Source organism: Chelon labrosus, assembly GCF_963514085.1.
Source record: "Chelon labrosus genome assembly, chromosome: 11".
In the NCBI taxonomy this organism is placed as follows: Eukaryota; Metazoa; Chordata; class Actinopteri; order Mugiliformes; family Mugilidae; genus Chelon; species Chelon labrosus.
Genome location: NC_140344.1, coordinates 6,079,199 through 6,097,538, shown reverse-complemented (window position 1 = coordinate 6,097,538; position 18,340 = coordinate 6,079,199). Strand labels below are relative to the sequence as shown.

Here is an 18,340-nt window from a genome sequence, read left to right as displayed (position 1 = left end):
GAATGAGGAAGTAGATATATTAGCTAAACAAGCAGTGAGGCATGAAAACATAGAACTTCAAATTCTAATAAACAAAAATGAAGCGAAGTCACTAATTAAATCATATTCACATTCAGTCTGGCAGGAGCACTGGGATAATAATGAAACAGGAAGACACTTACAAAATACAAAAAACAAGTTGGGGTTTGGGAGAAAAGTAAACTGGAACAGAAAAGAAGAAAATATCACTGGTCGTCAGAGAATTGGTCTAAATGACTCATTATGTAGAAGAGGAAAACACCCTACAGGAAAGTGTTCACACTGCAACCAACCATAAACCATTGAACATGTCATTTTTCATTTTGTTTCAGTCATTGAGTAGGATTAAACATTGTAATTTTTTATTATCTGGCATCTTAAACATGACAAATGACTGAGCAAGAAGTTACATCATCATATTTTTAAAAAGTCAAAGTTAGATCAGATATTTTAGTTAGGAGTCGCAAACGAAGTTGCAGGAACCATTGATTTTGTTGCGATTTTTCTTCTTCTTCTTCTTCTTATATTAAAGATTTCTCTTTTTCTGCGTAGCTAAAGTATCTGCCCAAGACAAACTGCAAGAGCGAAAGGCATCAAACCTGGTAACTTGGTATAAGTCCGATCATGTCACTTTGCCAAGGTGTATACACATGCCTACAGCAAGGTTCTGATGGAACCAGGGCTAATTTCTGCCTGCCATTTCTTTCCACCATTTTGAAAAAATTGCACCTCAAAGCTAAATCAACTCCTCCTAGCCCATTCATCCAATTCTCACCAAACTTGCCATATATCATTTATGGACAAAAATAATGAAAAGTTCTCAAAAGAACTTTAGCAGGGTTATTGATTACAAAGTTAATGCCTAATTAATTTTTAAGGCATGGCGCAGTAAAACTCAAAAGCTCATATTTTGTGAAGTATACACCCAATCAAACTAATCAAACTTCAGATCATTGATAATAATATGGTTCTGTACAAGCACCCCAACTTTTGTGACCCTTAGTCTCTAGGGGCGCTACGAAAGCAACATTTCAATATCTCAATAACTGCAATAGCTAACTTAATGAAATTTGGCATACACAATCTGTAACATATTGTGTAGACGCCCATCAAGTTGTGTAACATTACGTCTACAGGGGGCGCTACAGGTGACATGGAAACATTTCATATGACTTTAAGGCCTATAACTTGGAAGTATTCACCCAATCGTTATGAAACTTAGCGACTGTCATAACAAGATGCTTGCGTACAATCATGGCCAGTTTCGTGAAATTCTTGCTGTATGGGGCGCTACAACCACTACATGTTTATATCTCACAAAACACAATAATAATCTGTGGATGACTCCTTGAAAGCCCACCAAGTTTCGTGCAATACGGTCTATAGGGGGCGCTACTGGTGACTCATGCCTCTGCGTCCCGCTCGGTGACGACTTCGCCACGGCATGGACTCCTTTATAATCGCTTGCGATCATCTAGTTTTTGATTTTGTTTTCTGCGTAGTCTCCACACTCCGTCCAGTTGGTGGCGGTAATGCGCCTTCAAGAAACTTTACCAACCGCAAAGAAGAGAGTTCACCAAGAAGAGACGAAATGCTGCTGTTCACTTGTCTTCTATATTAGTCGTAGAAGACACGACCGTCCAGTGTGAGTGATGGATCGTCAACGCAGACTGCTCGAAACCATTTTAAAACCCGAGATAAAGTTACACAGAATAGGTATGTAAACATATAATGGTCTTGATAAACTAACTTAGAAAATGATGGTTCAACTAAAGTTATTTTTGAGACAGAAATGTCTCTATTTAATACAAACGTTGAACCTTAAACACACAGTATGTATGAGGCACATTACACGCTGACTCACTGCAGAGATTAGAAACTAGAGCTGTAGTTGGGAGCTAACAAAGACGCTGCGTACGAATGTTGCACGTTGTGAAAGGATGTTCCACTTCGACCTCGGTGCATGTGCTGTGATTTGCTGTTTTATCTGTGGGTATTAAACATGTAGATTTTTATATAAAAAGAATGAAAGAGCTCAGGATAAATAAAGCGAGGAGGCAGCTGCATCTTCCACATTAGTATGTGAAGCCGAACACACAGCTCCTCTCCTTTGGATGTCACTGTCCGCCTGATTACTCCAGCCATAGACCGTAAAAACAACCCCCTTCACTCAGTTCCATCATGATGTCACTTCCTGTTATTATAGCTTCAAATAACTACTCGAATTAAAAGTTCCCAGTAAACACTTGAACTTGCAACAACATGATGGGAACTACATAAAATGACAGAAACCATCTTTGGGAAACATTTAGTTAATTTGCGTTTTGACTGCTTTGACTAATTTGGCTCATGTCCTATTATTTATCATGGACGGTGCGGGGTTCATGCTATACTTCACCCAGCCACCAAGGGGAGCTCAACTTCCTTTGGCTTTACTTTTTGGGACGTGATTCCCACCATAGACTAAATGATGGACGCTATGACAGCTCCTAAAAAGTTAAACCAAAGCACGAAGAAACTCCCCTTGGTGACTGGCTGTATATATAGGTCATAGCTCCACCTCTTCCATGTTAGTGGATGGGACTTGGGCCAAACTGAAACATTAAAGTACATGATGGTTTCTGTCATTTTAGGTAGTTAATATAATACTGATGTGTGTTCAAGAGCCCAGTGTTTCCTGCTTTGGTGTTGTTGCACTCACTACGTGTAAACAAATAAAATAAAATATAGAAACTTGGCTCTCAAATATACAAAAATACAAAAAAAATATATAGACAGTATATACAACAACAAGAACATTTACACTGGGGTGGTAGTGGGTTTGATGTGTTCATGGGGGAGGCTTAGCAAACTGTTCGCCATGCGAGTGGTCCTGGACTTGATGGATCACAGCCGCCTGCCAGAGGGGAGTCTGTTGAATAGTCTGTGTCCAGGGTGAGAGGGATCAGCCACAATCTTAGCTGCACGCTTCAGAGTCCCGGAAGCGTACAGCTCGTCGAGAGACTTCAGGCTGCAGCCAATCACCTTCTCTGCAGCGCGAATGACACGCTTTGCTGGGGGTCTGCCTCGCGAACAGCCTCTTCACATCCTTCTCCAGGATGGTGAGAGGTGAGATGGAGGGAGGCTCTGAGTCCAACGGCTGTGAGGGAGCCTTGGCCATTGTTGTTGTCGGGGAGGAGGGGGGCACTAGTGTGAGGGCCTGTGAGGTTTCACAGATACCAGTGCTGGTGGGAGAGGTGTCATCGTGGGGGGTGGTGGTCATCATACTGTCCCATTGTCTTTCAAAGCGGCAGAAATATTCAGGGACATCTCCTCATGGGGGCCTACCGCACTGGGAGCTGCTCTGGTCTACTGACTGGGGTGCTGTCCTGTGGGTGGCTCTGGCCCTGGTGGCTGGGAGGCTCTGCACCTTGGTGTAGGGCCTCCTGTCTACCCGGGTCGGGGCTGTCTCTCTACGGCGGCACTGCCTATAGTCGTGGGCTGGAGGCCCTCTCAATGCGGTCGGCCCCCAAAGGTGGCTTTTTCCTTGCTCCAGGTCTCAGTGCCAGCCATGTCTCTCTCTAACGTGTACAGTGAGTGTGAGCCTTTGTGTGTGTGCGTGTGTATGTGTTTCTACATGTGGGGGGGATGGGGGGTGTGTATGTGTGTATGCGTGGGTGGGTGGGTGTGTGTCTCTGTGTATCTCTGTGTTTTTACGGGGGTGGGAGGGTTGGGTTTTGTCCTTAGTGTTTTTAGCCTGTGTTTTGTCTTTGCTGATTTTAGCCTCTGTGAGGCACTTTGTATTGCTTTTAGTATGAAAAGTGCCATACAAATAAAATTTGATTTGATTTGATTTGATTCAGGTTGTTTGCCAGGCGTGAGTCGTTCACAGAGTGGGGGGCTTGTAGTTCGTGATGTTCTTGAAGCCCCTCCAGACAGCTCGAGTTTCTGATTACTGTCGTTTAGCTTCCCTCCCTTTGCTAAACTTGTACTTTGACTCTTTGAATTTCTCTCTGTCTCCACTCCTGAATGCCTTCTCCTTCTCCAACCTGAGGTGCCTGAGTTTGGCTGTGAACCAGGGTTTGTCATTGTTATAACTCACCCTGGTTCGTGTTGGAATACAGCAGTCCTCACAGAAGCTGATGTATGATGTCACTGCTTCTCTGTACTCATCCAAACTGTCTGTTGCTGCCTTGAAAGTGTCCCAGTCAGTGCAGTCCAAACATGCCCTTAAGCTGTCCACAGCTGCACTGGTCCACATCTTAGATGTCCTCACAGCAGGTTTACAGAGTTGAAGTTTCTGCCTGTATGCTGGAATCAGGTGGATCATGACATGGTCTGATTCTCCCAGTGGCGCACATGAAAGGCATATTTGACTGTGGTGTAGCAGTGGTCCAAAGTTCTGTCTTCCCTGGTGGGACAGCTGATAAATTGTTTATATTTAGGGAGATCGTGGGAGAGATTTCCTTCATTAAAGTCGCTGAGGACAATAACTAAGGAGTCCGGGTTAATTTTCTCCACGTGTAGAATCTGGTCGGCCAGCGCGCGCTGTGCGTCATGGACGTTGGCTGCCGGCGGGATGTAAACACTGACCAGAATGAATGACGAAAACTTGCAAGGGGAGTAAAAGGGTTTGCAGTTTATGGAAAATGATTCCAAGTACGGGGAACAGTACTGCTGGATCACTGTCACGTCGGTACACCAGCTACAGTTAATGTAAAAACATAGACCTCCACCTTTCATCTTGCCGGAGAGGTCTATGTGGCGGTCCGCTCTGAAGAGTTGGAATCCTTTCAGCTGCAGCGCGGAGTCCGGTATTGATCCACTCAGCCAGGTCTCGGTGAAGCAAAGGACTGAAGATGTCGTAAGGTCTCTGTTTTTCCCCATCCGTAACTGTAGTTTTTCTAGCTTGTTGCACAGTGTGCGCACATTGAACGGTGTATTGCATCAACATAAGAGACTGCGTGGGAGATATGGTCCTCCCATGAAAGCCTCTAATGGCAGCCTTATCAGTTTTCATTCTACCAGCTACGTGGCCCTAATGAGAACCACTGACTGGTTGTAAAACATATTTTCTGCATGATACAAGGATACATACAGAGATCTGACGTGCGGTTGTAGTAATTACTTTTATCCTGCAGGGGGCAATAACGCCCAGTAGCGTCAAACACTGCCAAATAAAAATCAGAAGAAGAAAAGCGAGAGCAAGGAGGAAGGAGCTCTTCAGCTCTTTTGTTGCCTGACAGCTAAATATTTTAATTGTTAAAGTAACCATGTCTCAATTTCAAAGATTTAGAGAGTTCACCAAGCAGACACTAACTGCTGCTGCTCAAGAAATATTTGTAGTCTTTGAAGAAATGATCGTCCAGTATGAGGGAGAGATTGATCGTCAACGCAAACTGCTGGATACCGTCTTAAAACCCGAGATAAAGTTACACAAAATAGGTATGTAAACATATAATGGTCTTGATAAATTAACAAAAGTTATGGTTCACTTGAAGGTATTTTTCAAACAGAAATCACATGAAAGCGTGTCTTGTTAAAATAAACGTACGTGGAACCTTAAACACAGTATGTATGACATGGCACATTAGAAGCTGACTTACTGCAGAGATTAGAAACTACAGCTATATTGTCATTCAGACCATATTACAAGAATGTACAGCAGAAGGAAACTGCCTTCCTCCAAGTTCAGTGTAGAAAAATAAAAATACAAGCAAGTACACGACAGACAATACAGATAATACAGACATAACAGACAGACTAATGTTCCACGTTGTGAAAGAATGTTGCACTTCGATCTCAGTGCACGTTCTGGTTCATCTGTGGGTATATTAAACATGTAGATTTTTATCTAAAAAGGATGAAAGACCTCAGGATAAATAAAGCGAGGAGGCAGCTTCATTTTCCACATTAGTGGACCGAACACCCAAACTCCTCTCCTCTTCGCCTAATTGCTCCAGCCATAAATGATAAAAACAACTTGCTTCACTCAGTTCCATCATGATGTCACTTCCTGTTATTATAGCTTCAAATAACTATTTGAATCCATCATTGACTGTATATACTAGGAATCCATAGGCATATATATATATATATATATATATATATATATATATATATATATATATATATATATATATATATGCCTATGCTTGAATCAAAAGTTTTCTGAAAAATGAACACTGGTACATGCAACAACGTGATGATAGCATTGCAGCCTTTTGGTTTTGCCTGAAAACAACTGTAATTTTCAACTATGTAAGTTTTAGCTTCTTGCCTGCCTTAACCCTTTACTTGTTTAATGTTTTGGTGTCATGTGTTATGCCTGCTGACATTTTTTTTTTTTTTTTAATTTTAACATTCCTACTTTTGGGGGCTGTGAATCTGCTATTAGAACAAAAGCAGTTTTCTGAGTTTCATCTTGTCTTACTGCTCTGTCATCACTTTAAGCCATAGAATTACTGTAAGTTAACAATAGCTGATTTGACCTGCTGCCTGTCACTTTAAACAACTCCTTCTCTCCCTTTGTCCTTGTAGACTTTCCACAGCAACATGTCTGTAAGAAGGAGGAGGAGGAGGTTCTCTGTAACCAGGAGATGAACTCCAGTGTGGACCAGGAGGAAGCAGAGTCTCCACAGATTAAAGAGGAACAGGAGGAGCTCTGCACCAGTCAAGTGAGAGAGCAGCTCGTACTGAAGGAGGAGCCTGATACCATGATGGTGACTCCAGTTTATGAGGAAACTAACCACAGTGAACCAGAAAAAAGTGGTGACCAGCTCGTCTATTACAATTCTCCAGAGAAACAGGATCAGGAAGGACTGCAGCACGTACATCCAGAATCAAGTAGAAATTCAGAGCTGAAGCCAAATAACGAACATAACTTTAACATTGTAAACAGTTTTACAGTGACGGAGAGCAACTTTGTTACTGACATAAAAAAATGTGATGTTTATGGATCCCTCTTCGAAAATATGTCTGAAATGAAGAAAAATGACAAGATCCCAAGTGGTGTGAAACCATATGCTTGTAACACGTGTGGGAAAAGTTTCCATCAAAATTGTGATTTGACTGTCCACATGAGAACTCACACAGGTGAGAAGCCATATTTTTGCGAAACATGTGGGAAATTTTTCAGTTTTAAGTGTACCTTTATTATCCACATGAGAACTCACACAGGTGAGAAGCCATATTCTTGCAAAACATGTGGGAACAGTTTCAGTCGTAATAGTTATTTGAATGTCCACATGAGATCTCACACAGGTGAGAGGCCATATTCTTGCAAAACATGTGGGAAATGTTTTAGTCGACAATGTAATTTGAATGTCCACATACGAATTCACACTGGTGAGAAGCCGTATTCTTGCCAAACATGTGGGAAATGTTTCATCGACAGAACACAGTTGACTGTCCACATGAGAACTCACACAGGTGAGAGGCCGTATTCTTGCAAAATATGTGGGAAAGGTTTCCGTCATTGTAGTGCTTTGACTGTGCACATAAGAACTCACACAGGTGAGAAGCCGTATCCTTGCCAAATGTGTGTTAAAAGATTTTGTACTAGAGATCAGGCAGCTCTCCACATGAGAACCCACACAGATGAGAAACCCTATCACTGCCAAACATGTGGGAAAAGTTTCAGTCAAAGAAGTAAATTGACTGTCCACATGAGAACTCACACAAGTTAGAAGCCATATTCTTGCAAAACGTGGGAAACGTTTGAGTCGAAGAGATAGTTAGACTCTCTACATGAGAACTACAAAGATGGGAAGCTCTATTTTTGTCAAACATGGGAGAGAAGTTTTAATGTTAGTAGTCATTTTCTGCGCCACTTAAGAAGATATTGTCCTGAAACATCTGTGTGTTCATATTTAAAGTCCTTTTAGACTGTCCTTCTGCAGTAATAGTGTGGAATTTCTACCTTCAATGCTCCTCAATGTCTAATACAATCTTTCTTTGATCTATGTCAAAATCAGCAATGAATTTGAACATGCTGGTCATGATGTTGAAGTCAAATGTGCTGTATTTTTATTTTTGGCAATAATGGATTTTGGAAAATATGTTTGAAGACTTTAGTAGACATGTACACTTTTACAAGAAACATGAAGAGATAGGATCCCCTGCTTTCCACGCTTTAGCCCATTGTTTTTATATTGAATTTGCTTTTGAGTTCTAGATGTACTGGCAATCATCAGTATTCATCCTAAAAACTTGAGGACACTTCGTGATTCTAAAGTGTTAAGATTCTTCCATCAGCATTGTCATCTGTCTTGTTATAGGAGATGTCTCAAAACTACAAGGTAGGAATTGTGTAATTAATGCTATCGTCCCATTATTTTAACACTCAAGTCAAATTCTTTAGAGCGTGTTTTTTTAACTTGTAGTTTAACGTGTTTTAGAATTGCATCAGCTTTTTTTGTTTTAGATGAGACTAACAAATTGTAAAAGTGTATAATGTGTTGTTAAAGGCACTGAATAATAAACATAAAAAAAAAAATTCTTCACTTTAAGAATTTTAATCTCAGCTTCGTCTGCTAAAAAAACAACTTAGACATTTGAGCTGGAGAAGACAGATAGTCAAAGAATTAATTAATTAGATGAGATTAGATTCAACTTTATTGTCATTACACATGTACAGGTACAGAGCAACAAAATGCAGTTTAGCATCTAACTGGAAGTGCAATAGGCAGTAAGTGCACGTGGCATAAATATTATGTAAATAAGAAGTATGGTACAGGTTGTTTTTCCAGCATATGGACAATATTTACAGATCAAAACCTATGTACAGGTGAGACCATATGTACAGGTTAATGAGCAGGATATACATAATGACTGAATGAGGTACTATGAACGTATTATACAGATGGAACTGTTCATTAAATGTGAGTAGACTATAAACAGGAACTATAACATAACATAATTTACAATAGAGGAGATGGGCAGATGATAAATTAGGCAATACAAAAACAGTTAAAGTGAGCAATTTACAGTGCATAAACAATAAGCAATAGCTACCTAAAGTTACTAAACTAGTGCAATATTCGGTACATAGTACTGTGCAAATAGATTATTTAAAGAGTGCATGTCCAGAGTAGTCCAATAGTGCAGTGATGATTGTGTAAAAGTCTTTGGTCAGTCCCTCTATCGGATCCTCATCTTGTAGCAGTGCTTGTCTTTTTTGATGCCCCTCCTCAGGTTTGCTCTGGATGTGCTGTAGGCCTGTGCATCCCCTGATCTGAAGGCACTGTTACGGGCCTTCAGCAGGAGCTGCACCTCCTTGTTTATCCATGGCTTCTGATTGGGGTACGTGGTGATCTGCTTCTCTGTCGTGACGTCAATAACTGCAGAACTCCGGATTTTATCAATACTTATATTACTCCTAAGATTTTGAGGAGGATCCTGCCAGCTATACATTCCAGTCATCGGTACAGATTGATCTGAGGCTTCGAAATCAAAATGGTTGAAATGGAATGTCTTCAAACTTTTACTATTTCTTTTGAGAAGATATTAAAGATTTGCTATTTTATGTTATTTGAGAATGTTGCACAAACCAAGCCTTGACACCTGCAATGAAACAAGGATTCATAATCCTAATCTTAAAATCTGTCAAGGACAAAAAGTATTTAGAGAATTAAGACCTATAACACTACTCAGTGTAGATTGTGAATTGTTTGCCCTTCATAATTGCTAATAGACTTAAAAAGAATATAACTATTTTTTATTATATTATTATTAGTTATTAATATATTAGTGAATCACAATCTGTTTTTTAAAGGTCGCTCCCTCCATAACAACATGAGATTAGTATTAGATCTTTTAGATGATAGTGATAGAATCGAGGATGGAATTCAAAAATCCCATCTCACTTTCCTTAAAATCTTCAGGTCTCTGTTTAAACTTAAGTAAATGTGAATTAAGGGAAATCCACAACCACCAACAGTACTGTTCAGGGTATACCATTTAAAAATGAGAAAAATAAAATAATTCTGAATACCTTCAAAACGGTTTTTGGGAGTGTGGAATTTCTATTAAAAAATGTGACTTTGAGATTAGTAAACTCCCAGGAAAAGCTAGGTTTCATGAACTGTATTATGGAAATTCTAATTTTTAAACATAATTTTCACCTCATAACAGGCCAATTTGGAACAACAGATGCATACTGATAAAGAAGTCATTTTATTATGAAGAATGGATGGAAAAAAGGGATATGGGCTGTTGAACACTTAATGGATGACAGAGGCAACATATTGGACTGTGATGATTTTAAATGGAATTACAATCTGTCCTGCACCGGCAAGGAATATTATTTGGTTATTAAGCAATCCCTCAAGCCCTAATTGGTAACAGTACCTGGACTGTAACCTCTGTTTGTCCAAGCTTGTCTTTTTACTTCCAACAAATGTAATAAGAAGTTTCTGAGAGCTGTACTCTCCAAAGAATGTTTTCCTTCTCAATTAAAAAGGGGATATATAATGGAGGGGTTCTGCCCTATGCTCCGGAAGGAAATTAGTTGTAAGCATGTCAAATTCCCTGTTCCATTCAAAGCTAAAGAAGTGCATTTTAAAAGCATAAACGATCTATCCATGAAAGGAAGTTTTACATTTTGAAGTTTAATATTGACTTTAATGTCTGCACATTCTGTGAATCAGGAATAGAAACTATAGAGCATCATTTCTTGTAATTTGTAATTTTTTTCAGGAAGGACTTCTATGATTGGACACTGGCCAATAACATGGACACATCAGTCTTTTTTTCCCTGCAACAACTTCATAATACTGGCCAAATACTGTTTACACAAATGTAAATTGTTAAACTTTTTTTTTCTTTTTTCTTTTTTTTGAAGAAGAATTTTATCTTTTTGTAGAGTTGTTAAAGTTGATTGTATCCAACAATGGCATTCTTCTTTGTCAGTGCCTTTAATGTCCTTCTGTTAATTTGACCCCAGATAGAAGTATGGAATAGGCAGTCTGCCTTTTAATTTTTTTTACTTTACTTATTTATGTATTTATTTATTTTTTATTTATTTGCTTTTATTTTTTACAGCATGGTTTTCATTGTGTTCCTGTGTTGTATCTGTTATTGTTGCTCTATTTTTTTTATTTATTTTTTTTATCTCTGAAACAGCTGCCTTCCCAAATGTGAGATACTAACACCATCAATGACCACCCTGCTATGGACAGGGTTTGTTCATCACTGACTGGAAATACAGTTGCAGCTCAGCAGAAACACCTCAGAACTGATGGGGAGTCAAGCTACAATATTTATATGGCACAAGGTTTGGTCCCAAAGCTCAGAGTTGCTGATCTCCTTACAGATTCTGTGTTACAAGAAACACCGGGACCAATACTGGATAGTGGCTATCAGTGGCGGTTCTTCATTGAATTACGCCCCAGTTTTTTCCTGAATTGGGCACCTGATGGCTTTGACCGTTTTCTGTCCATTTCTGTTTATTTGACACTCGACAATCAACAGATTTCCATCACCCAGCGCTGTCACTCACGACCAGAAGTCAAGACTAAACCAATTCACCTTGGTGACCACATAATCGTTTTGTATTACCTATTTTTATTTGGCCATTTCACACAATTCATAAATACAAAAACGTGCCGAACTTATAGGCCTGTATTTATAATATTATGAATGAAATGTGCGTTATATGGAAGAAAATCAAGGTGTGACTGACTTAAGCCCTTTCATACATTGGACCCCCCCCCCCCCCCGTCCGTTCAATTTGGGAGAGACCTGACCCCCGCGCCCCCCTTTCCCTTTCGCTTTCTCGCACACACAGCTTCTGTGCACGGCACCTTCTCAGCAAGCAGGGGGCACCTGCAGCTGCAGGGGGCGACAATTTGCCAATTCCCTACACAGATATGACAGATAATAGAAAACCATGTAGGCTAGCGGTGCAGATTTATTTGTTTATTTTTTTCCAAGTGCTCGTGCCGCCCCCCTTGTGTCATGAAAAAATGCCGCCCCGGGCGACTGCCCGGTTCGCCCGTGCCTAAAACCGCTACTGGGTGGATGCATCAGCGGGCCATTCAGAGGGGTTTCGTGGTGTCTCAAGAAACAATCCGACTGATAATTAAGATTCTGGATCCAGAGGGAGTCGAGCTCCGGCGAGAACGGCGTCTCCGACGCCGGCAATACACCTGCAGAGGCCCCAACGCCTTATGGCACATGGATTCCGTTTTACTTAGACATTATTCTCAAAAAATTATGACTTTATTCTCGTAATATTATGACTTTATTCTCATAAATTACGACTTTATTCTCATAAATTACAATTTTATTCTCATAAGTTACGACTTTATTCTCATAAATTACTACTTTATTCTCATAAATTGCGACTTTATTCTCATAAATTACGATTTTATTCTCATAAATTACGATTTTATTCTCGTAAATTACGACTTTATTCTCATAAATTACTACTTTATTCTCATAAATTACGACTTTATTCTCATAAATTACGACTTTATTCTCGAAGTTTGTGATTTTTATTTTTTTTCCCATAATGTGGCCCTTATACTCCGTCGTACATACAGAGGCCAGGCGTTCGGTTGTAGTAATTAATTTTTATCCTGCAGGGGGCGATAACACACACGGTAGCGTCAAACACTGTCAAAAAAGATGATGAAGAAGAAAGACACACGAACCGGAAATGGAAAAGGACGAAGCGTTTGATCCGCAGTTCATTAGTCGCCTGCCAGTTAAATATTTCAGTTGTTAAACTAGCCATGTCTCAAGTTCAAAGATTAAGAGAGTTCACCAAGGAGAGACTAACTGCTGCTGCTGAAGAAATATTTGTAGTCTTTGAAGAAATTATCGCCCAGTATGAGGGAGAGATTGATCGTCAACGCAAACTGCTGGATACCATCTTAAAACCCGAGATAAAGATACACAGAATAGGTATGTAAACATATAATGGTCTTGGTAAATTACCAAAGGAGGGTTCCTTTCTACGTTACACACATTATTTAGAGAATTACGGTTCAATTGAGTTGCAAATAATGTGAATGTGCGAGTATATCTTCCTAAAATACTGTTTCAAATATGACGCTTGTCCGGAAATGTTAATAAGACTATCAGCATTTCATGGTGAACTAATGAATTGTTCTTGTTTATCAGTCATCATCTGCCATCACTTCAGACGTTGCCTGTCACCTGACCTTACATCTTCCAGTAGACATGGTCCTTTTTTTTATTGATAAAGAAAAACAACACAAAAAACACTTACAGGACAGGGACAAATCAGTTGGTGCAGAACACTGAACAACATAGAAGGTGCTTTGTGCGTCTTCTGTGTTGTGTGGGTGAATATTCAGTCTGGAGGGGAGTATGTGTGTAAATGAGAGATTCAACCGAACAAAACAAAGGAAAAACAAAAATTAAAAATAAATATATATAATGCAGTACAGGTAAACAAAGAGGGGAGAAGATGACAAGAGATTGTTGCTACTTTGGTGTTTTGTAATGATACAAAATGATATATGGATAATATTATAATAAATGAATAATAACAATAAAGGGCTCAGTCATTTATGTGGGGGGGCTGGGGCGGCTTTTTTTGTTGAGATGTGGTTTTACGATCAATATGGGTTGTTCATATGTCAGTGGTGGTTCAACTACACAAAGGTCTCCTAGACATATTGATGAGGAGGCTGGAATACTCTGACCTATAGCTAGTGATAGTGTATTGATGAAATTTGTCCAAAGTGTTTGAGCTGGTGGGCAGAGCCAGATGGCATGAAAGTCATCTATAGAGTTTGTTGTGAACAGATGCTATTTACTACAATTTCCATTTTGTATAATATATGTAGGGTGAAATGTACTCTGTGCTAAATTTTTTGCTTGCAGTTTTGTGACATTAAGAAGTTGTTATTGTAGATGCATATCCAGGTTGTAATATTTCTGGTGGTTCCACGGTCCTTTTCCCAGTCTTTTACGGTTGGCGGGAGGTTATTGTCTATTATTAAAGTATAGTTAGTTGTGAATATTGTAACAACAACAACAACAAAAAACTGTTACTGCCACTGTTATAGTGCTGTTTTAGTATGTCTTGGGGTATGAGTGAGTTGTGATCAAATACGTATTCCAATTGTGTTATTCCTGTTTTTCTCCATGACTGAAAAGATAAGGGCTTGTTTGTGATTTGGAAATCCACATTGTGCCACAGTGGAGTAAGTTTATTGGGTTATTGGGGGATATGGGATCCTATGATTTGGTTGGATTTCTACCAAGCTGTTAGAGTCACTGCTGTATATGGGTTTTTGAAACAGTAGTGTTTTTTGACTCATTGTGTAAGAAAGGGCAGATCTGATATTGATATTTCTTGACAGTCGTTGTTCTATGTCCAACCAGGGTTGAAGAGAAGAGACTGTGTGGGGGATATTGCTGTTATTTTTCATTGTGCCATTTGTATATACACCGACAATATTGTCGGTGATTTGACAGGTAATAAAGTGTAAAGTCTGGGCCAGCCAGTCCTCCATGGTCTCTTTTTGAGAATGAGGATATGATATTTATAACTTTGGGAAGGGTAGTTAAGGGGTCTGTTAAATATAATAGGATGTCATCTGCATATTGACATGTCTTTATTATCCAAAGAATTTATCCAGTAGACGGTTCACAGTAACCTAGTTGTCTAATGGTGTCTGTGATTTTGCTTTTGTGTTAAATTCAGTTTTTTTGAGCTTCGTATTGTCTTACTGCTCTCTCATCACTTTAAGCCAAAGAATTACTGTGGGTTAACCTTACCTGATTTGACCTGCTGTCTGTCATTTTAAACGACTTCTTCTGTCCCTTTGTCCTTGTAGACTGTCCACAACAACATGTCTGTGAGGAGGAAGAGGAGGACGAGGAGGAGGAGGTTCTCACTGACCAGCAGCTCTGTAACCAGGAGATGAACTCCAGTGTGGACCAGGAGGAAGCAGAGCCTCCACAGATTAAAGAGGAACAGGAGGAGCTCTGCACCAGTCAAGAGGGAGAGCAGCTCGTACTGAAGGAGGAGCCTGATACCATGATGGTGACTCCAGTTTCTGAGGAAACTGACCACAGTGAATCAGAACAAAGTCATCCAGAATCAAGTAGAAATGCAGAGCTGGAGCCAAATAAGGGATGTGACTTTAGAATGTCGGACAGTAACTTTGTTACTGACACAGAAAAATGTGATGTTTTTGGAACCTTCTCAGAAAATATGTCTCAAATGAAGAAAAACCACAACACAAGTGGTATGAATCCATATACTTGTAACACTTGTGGGAAAAGTTTTCGTCAAAATGGTGATTTGACTGTCCACATGAGAACTCACACAGGTGAGAAGCCGTATTCTTGCAAAACATGTGGGAAAAGTTTCAGTCGAAGGAGCTGTTTGAATATTCACATGAGAACTCACACAGGTGAGAAGCCATATTCTTGCAAAATATGCGGAAAAGGTTTCAGTCGAAGAGATGTTTTGACTCTCCACATGATAAACCACACGGATAACAAGTCATATTCTTGCAAATTATGTGGGAAAGGTTTCAGTGATTGTAATCATTTGTCTGTTCACATGTGTAGTCACAAAAGAAAGAAGTCATATTCCTGCAAGATATGTGGGAAATGTTTTACTCATAGTGGTGGTTTGAGTGTCCACAAGAGAAGTCATACAGGTGAAAAGCCATATTGTTGCAAGTCATGTGGGAAAAGTTTCAGTCAAAGTGGTGTTTTGGCTGTCCACATCAGAATTCACACAGGTGAGAAGCCGTATTCATGCAAGACATGCGGAAAAGGTTTTAGTCGAAGAGATGTTTTGACTCGCCACATGAGAACTCACACAGATGAAAAGCTGTACTCTTGCGAAACATGTGGGAGAAGTTTCAGCAATGCTAATCTTTTGTCTGTCCATCTGAGAACGCACGCAGTTAAGAAACTGTATTGTTGTAAGTTATGTGGTAAAGAATTCAGTCGATGGTCTCATTTGACTCTCCACATGAGAAGTCACACAGGTGAGAAGCCATATTCTTGCGAAACATGTGGGAAAAGTTTCAGTCATAGTGGTGGTTTGACTGTCCACAAGAGAACTCATACAGGTGAAAAACCATATTGTTGCCAGTTTTGTGGGAAAGGTTTCATTCAGTGTGGTGATTTGACTGTTCACTTGAGAACACACACAGGTGAGAAGCCGTATTCTTGCAAAACATGCGGGAAAGGTTTCTGTAATAGTAGCAATTTTTTACGCCACATCCGAACTCACACCGGTGAGAAGCCGTATTCGTAGAAACATGGGGATATTTTCAGTGTGGTGATTAGACTGTCCACATGAAAGCACAGGTGAGAAGCCAAAGTACTGTCTGTCTCGTGTTCTAATTTTGGCACCATCAACGTACTCTGCATTATTTCAAATTACAGAGAGAAAAATAAAAAAAGTTTTGTCATAAGTACAAGAATGTAGAGGTGTAGTTTGTCATAATCATTTATCTCCACCAAGCACAACACTTCCTTTTACAGTTGACATGATCCTGATGACTTTATCAGTAAGAGCATGTTGTTTCATTTTGTGTTTTGTGATTGCATCAACCATTTGTTTCATGCTTTGCTACTACACTAATAAACTGTTGATGTACATCATATTCAAGGCAGCATATAAATAAGCTTGTCAAACAGGTTTGATAAAAGGAATATTTATTTATGCTGGTTATTCAAACTGTTCGCCACAGATTTTTCACAGACCCCAACACACCATTACAGTGGCCTTTCTGACATCACCAGAAATTTGAATAAAACACCCAGTGAGTCTCAACTCAGTATAGCACTGATACATTATTATCATGAAATAATACACCTCACAATTGGAGCATAGTAACTAGATGTGCCAGTATATGGTGGTTTTAATATTGTACAGTTTCTCATACTCAACAATCACCATGTTGAGGGTGTCCATTTAAGCTGGATCCTTTTTGTCTACGGGAGGACTTCAATGCTTTGGTCAAAATCATGACCATTTGATCTCCTGTGAAATTATGCTGAAACAGTACAAGTAAAGGAAAGGACACAGCCAAGCTCATGAGGTTGGTGCTGACCAGTTCCTGCTGACCAGCAACTCTGTAACCGGGAGATGAACTCCAGTGTGGACCAGGAGGATGTAGTGCATCCACAGATTAAAGAGGAACAAGAGGAGCTTTGCACCAGTCGAGAGGGAGAGCAGCTCGTACTGAAGGAGGAGCCTGATACCATTATGGTTTTCAGCAACGGCACAACATTTTTAGCAGCTGATATGGAACCCAATCAGTTGTGATGAATATGTTGACAAAATCTACTTATACCTGTAATAAGATTGATAATAACCTGTTAATAACCTGTTAATAAAGAAGCTTATGGTTCACCAGTTCAGGAGAGAATAAGTGGATATTAATGAAAACAACATAAACAATGACACAGTCAGTACTAGATACAAATCCTCCTTTGCATAGCGCCCAGATCCTAAGTGCAGGAGGAAATATATATAATATATTATATAGTATGTTCATGGCAGAGCTCTTGTGTTCGATTGCACTAGACTGCACAGATGTTCTCAGACATGTATATTCATGGTGAGAAAAACGCAAGGATTTTGTACTGTTGTGCTCCAGAATTATTTTATTAATAAATGCATTGCAGCATTTCTGTCAATACAGTCTTCTCAGGCCAATTTTTTGAACATAAAATGTTATTTTAAATCTCACATTTAAAATACATATACAGTGTGTATATAGTACATAGATTGTACAGTCTGCTTGAAAACAGTGTTTGTCAGCGACCAAGACAACCATAGCAACCACATCTGTGAACGGCCGCTAAATTATGTAACATCTTTCCACAAGACATACAAGAGGGTGTTTAGCCTCCTGGTTGAAGCAATTTTTTTGTTTAATTAATCTGTTTATTTTGAAATAATTAATTTATAGTATTTGTTACAAATATTTATTTTGTCCAGTGGTATTTAATGGTATTTCATTTTCTTGTTCTTTTTTCCTACATCATTGGTTAAAATGATTAAGACGGACCACATATGTAAAATGTAATACACAAAAAAGTGTTTTTCAGACTTTTGGTATTTTCTCAAGTAGCTGCATAGTAGTCACCTGCAATGGTTTTCCAAAAGTCTTGACAGAATTCTTAGAGATGTTGAGCACTTGTTGGCTGCTCTGCCTTCACTCTGCAGTCCAACACATCCCAAACCATCTCAACTGGGTTTAGGTCAGTGATTGTGGAGTCCACGTCATGTCATCTGATGCAACACTTTTTTAGTCTCCTTCTTGTTCACATGGAGATAAATTTTTCTTGTGACATTTGTTCCTCCAGACTCCCCACATCAACATTTCTG

At 39.5% G+C, this 18,340-nt stretch overlaps 2 protein-coding genes across 3 annotated transcripts; both read left to right on the top strand.

Moving 5' to 3' along the window:
- Positions 1-1,380: 1,380 nt before the first annotated feature.
- On the top strand, positions 1,381-8,484 carry LOC311496245 (uncharacterized protein). Of its 2 annotated transcripts, none has more exons than XM_084556013.1 (2): positions 1,381-1,734; positions 6,538-8,484. In XM_084556013.1, exons 1-2 carry the CDS (start codon positions 1,671-1,673, stop codon positions 7,683-7,685), a joined length of 1,212 nt encoding a protein of 403 aa, XP_084412139.1. In that variant the 5' UTR covers positions 1,381-1,670; the 3' UTR covers positions 7,686-8,484. The 2 variants fall into 2 exon arrangements, with proteins under 2 accessions (XP_084412139.1, XP_084412138.1); XM_084556012.1 differs by lacking the exon at positions 1,381-1,734 and adding an exon at positions 5,215-5,442.
- Positions 8,485-12,599: 4,115 nt separating this feature from the next.
- Positions 12,600-17,573, top strand: LOC311496050 (uncharacterized protein). Its single transcript, XM_084555789.1, has 2 exons — positions 12,600-12,906; positions 14,814-17,573. The coding sequence occupies exons 1-2, from the start codon at positions 12,735-12,737 to the stop codon at positions 16,253-16,255; spliced, it is 1,614 nt and encodes a 537-aa protein (XP_084411915.1). The 5' UTR covers positions 12,600-12,734; the 3' UTR covers positions 16,256-17,573.
- Positions 17,574-18,340: the final 767 nt, after the last annotated feature.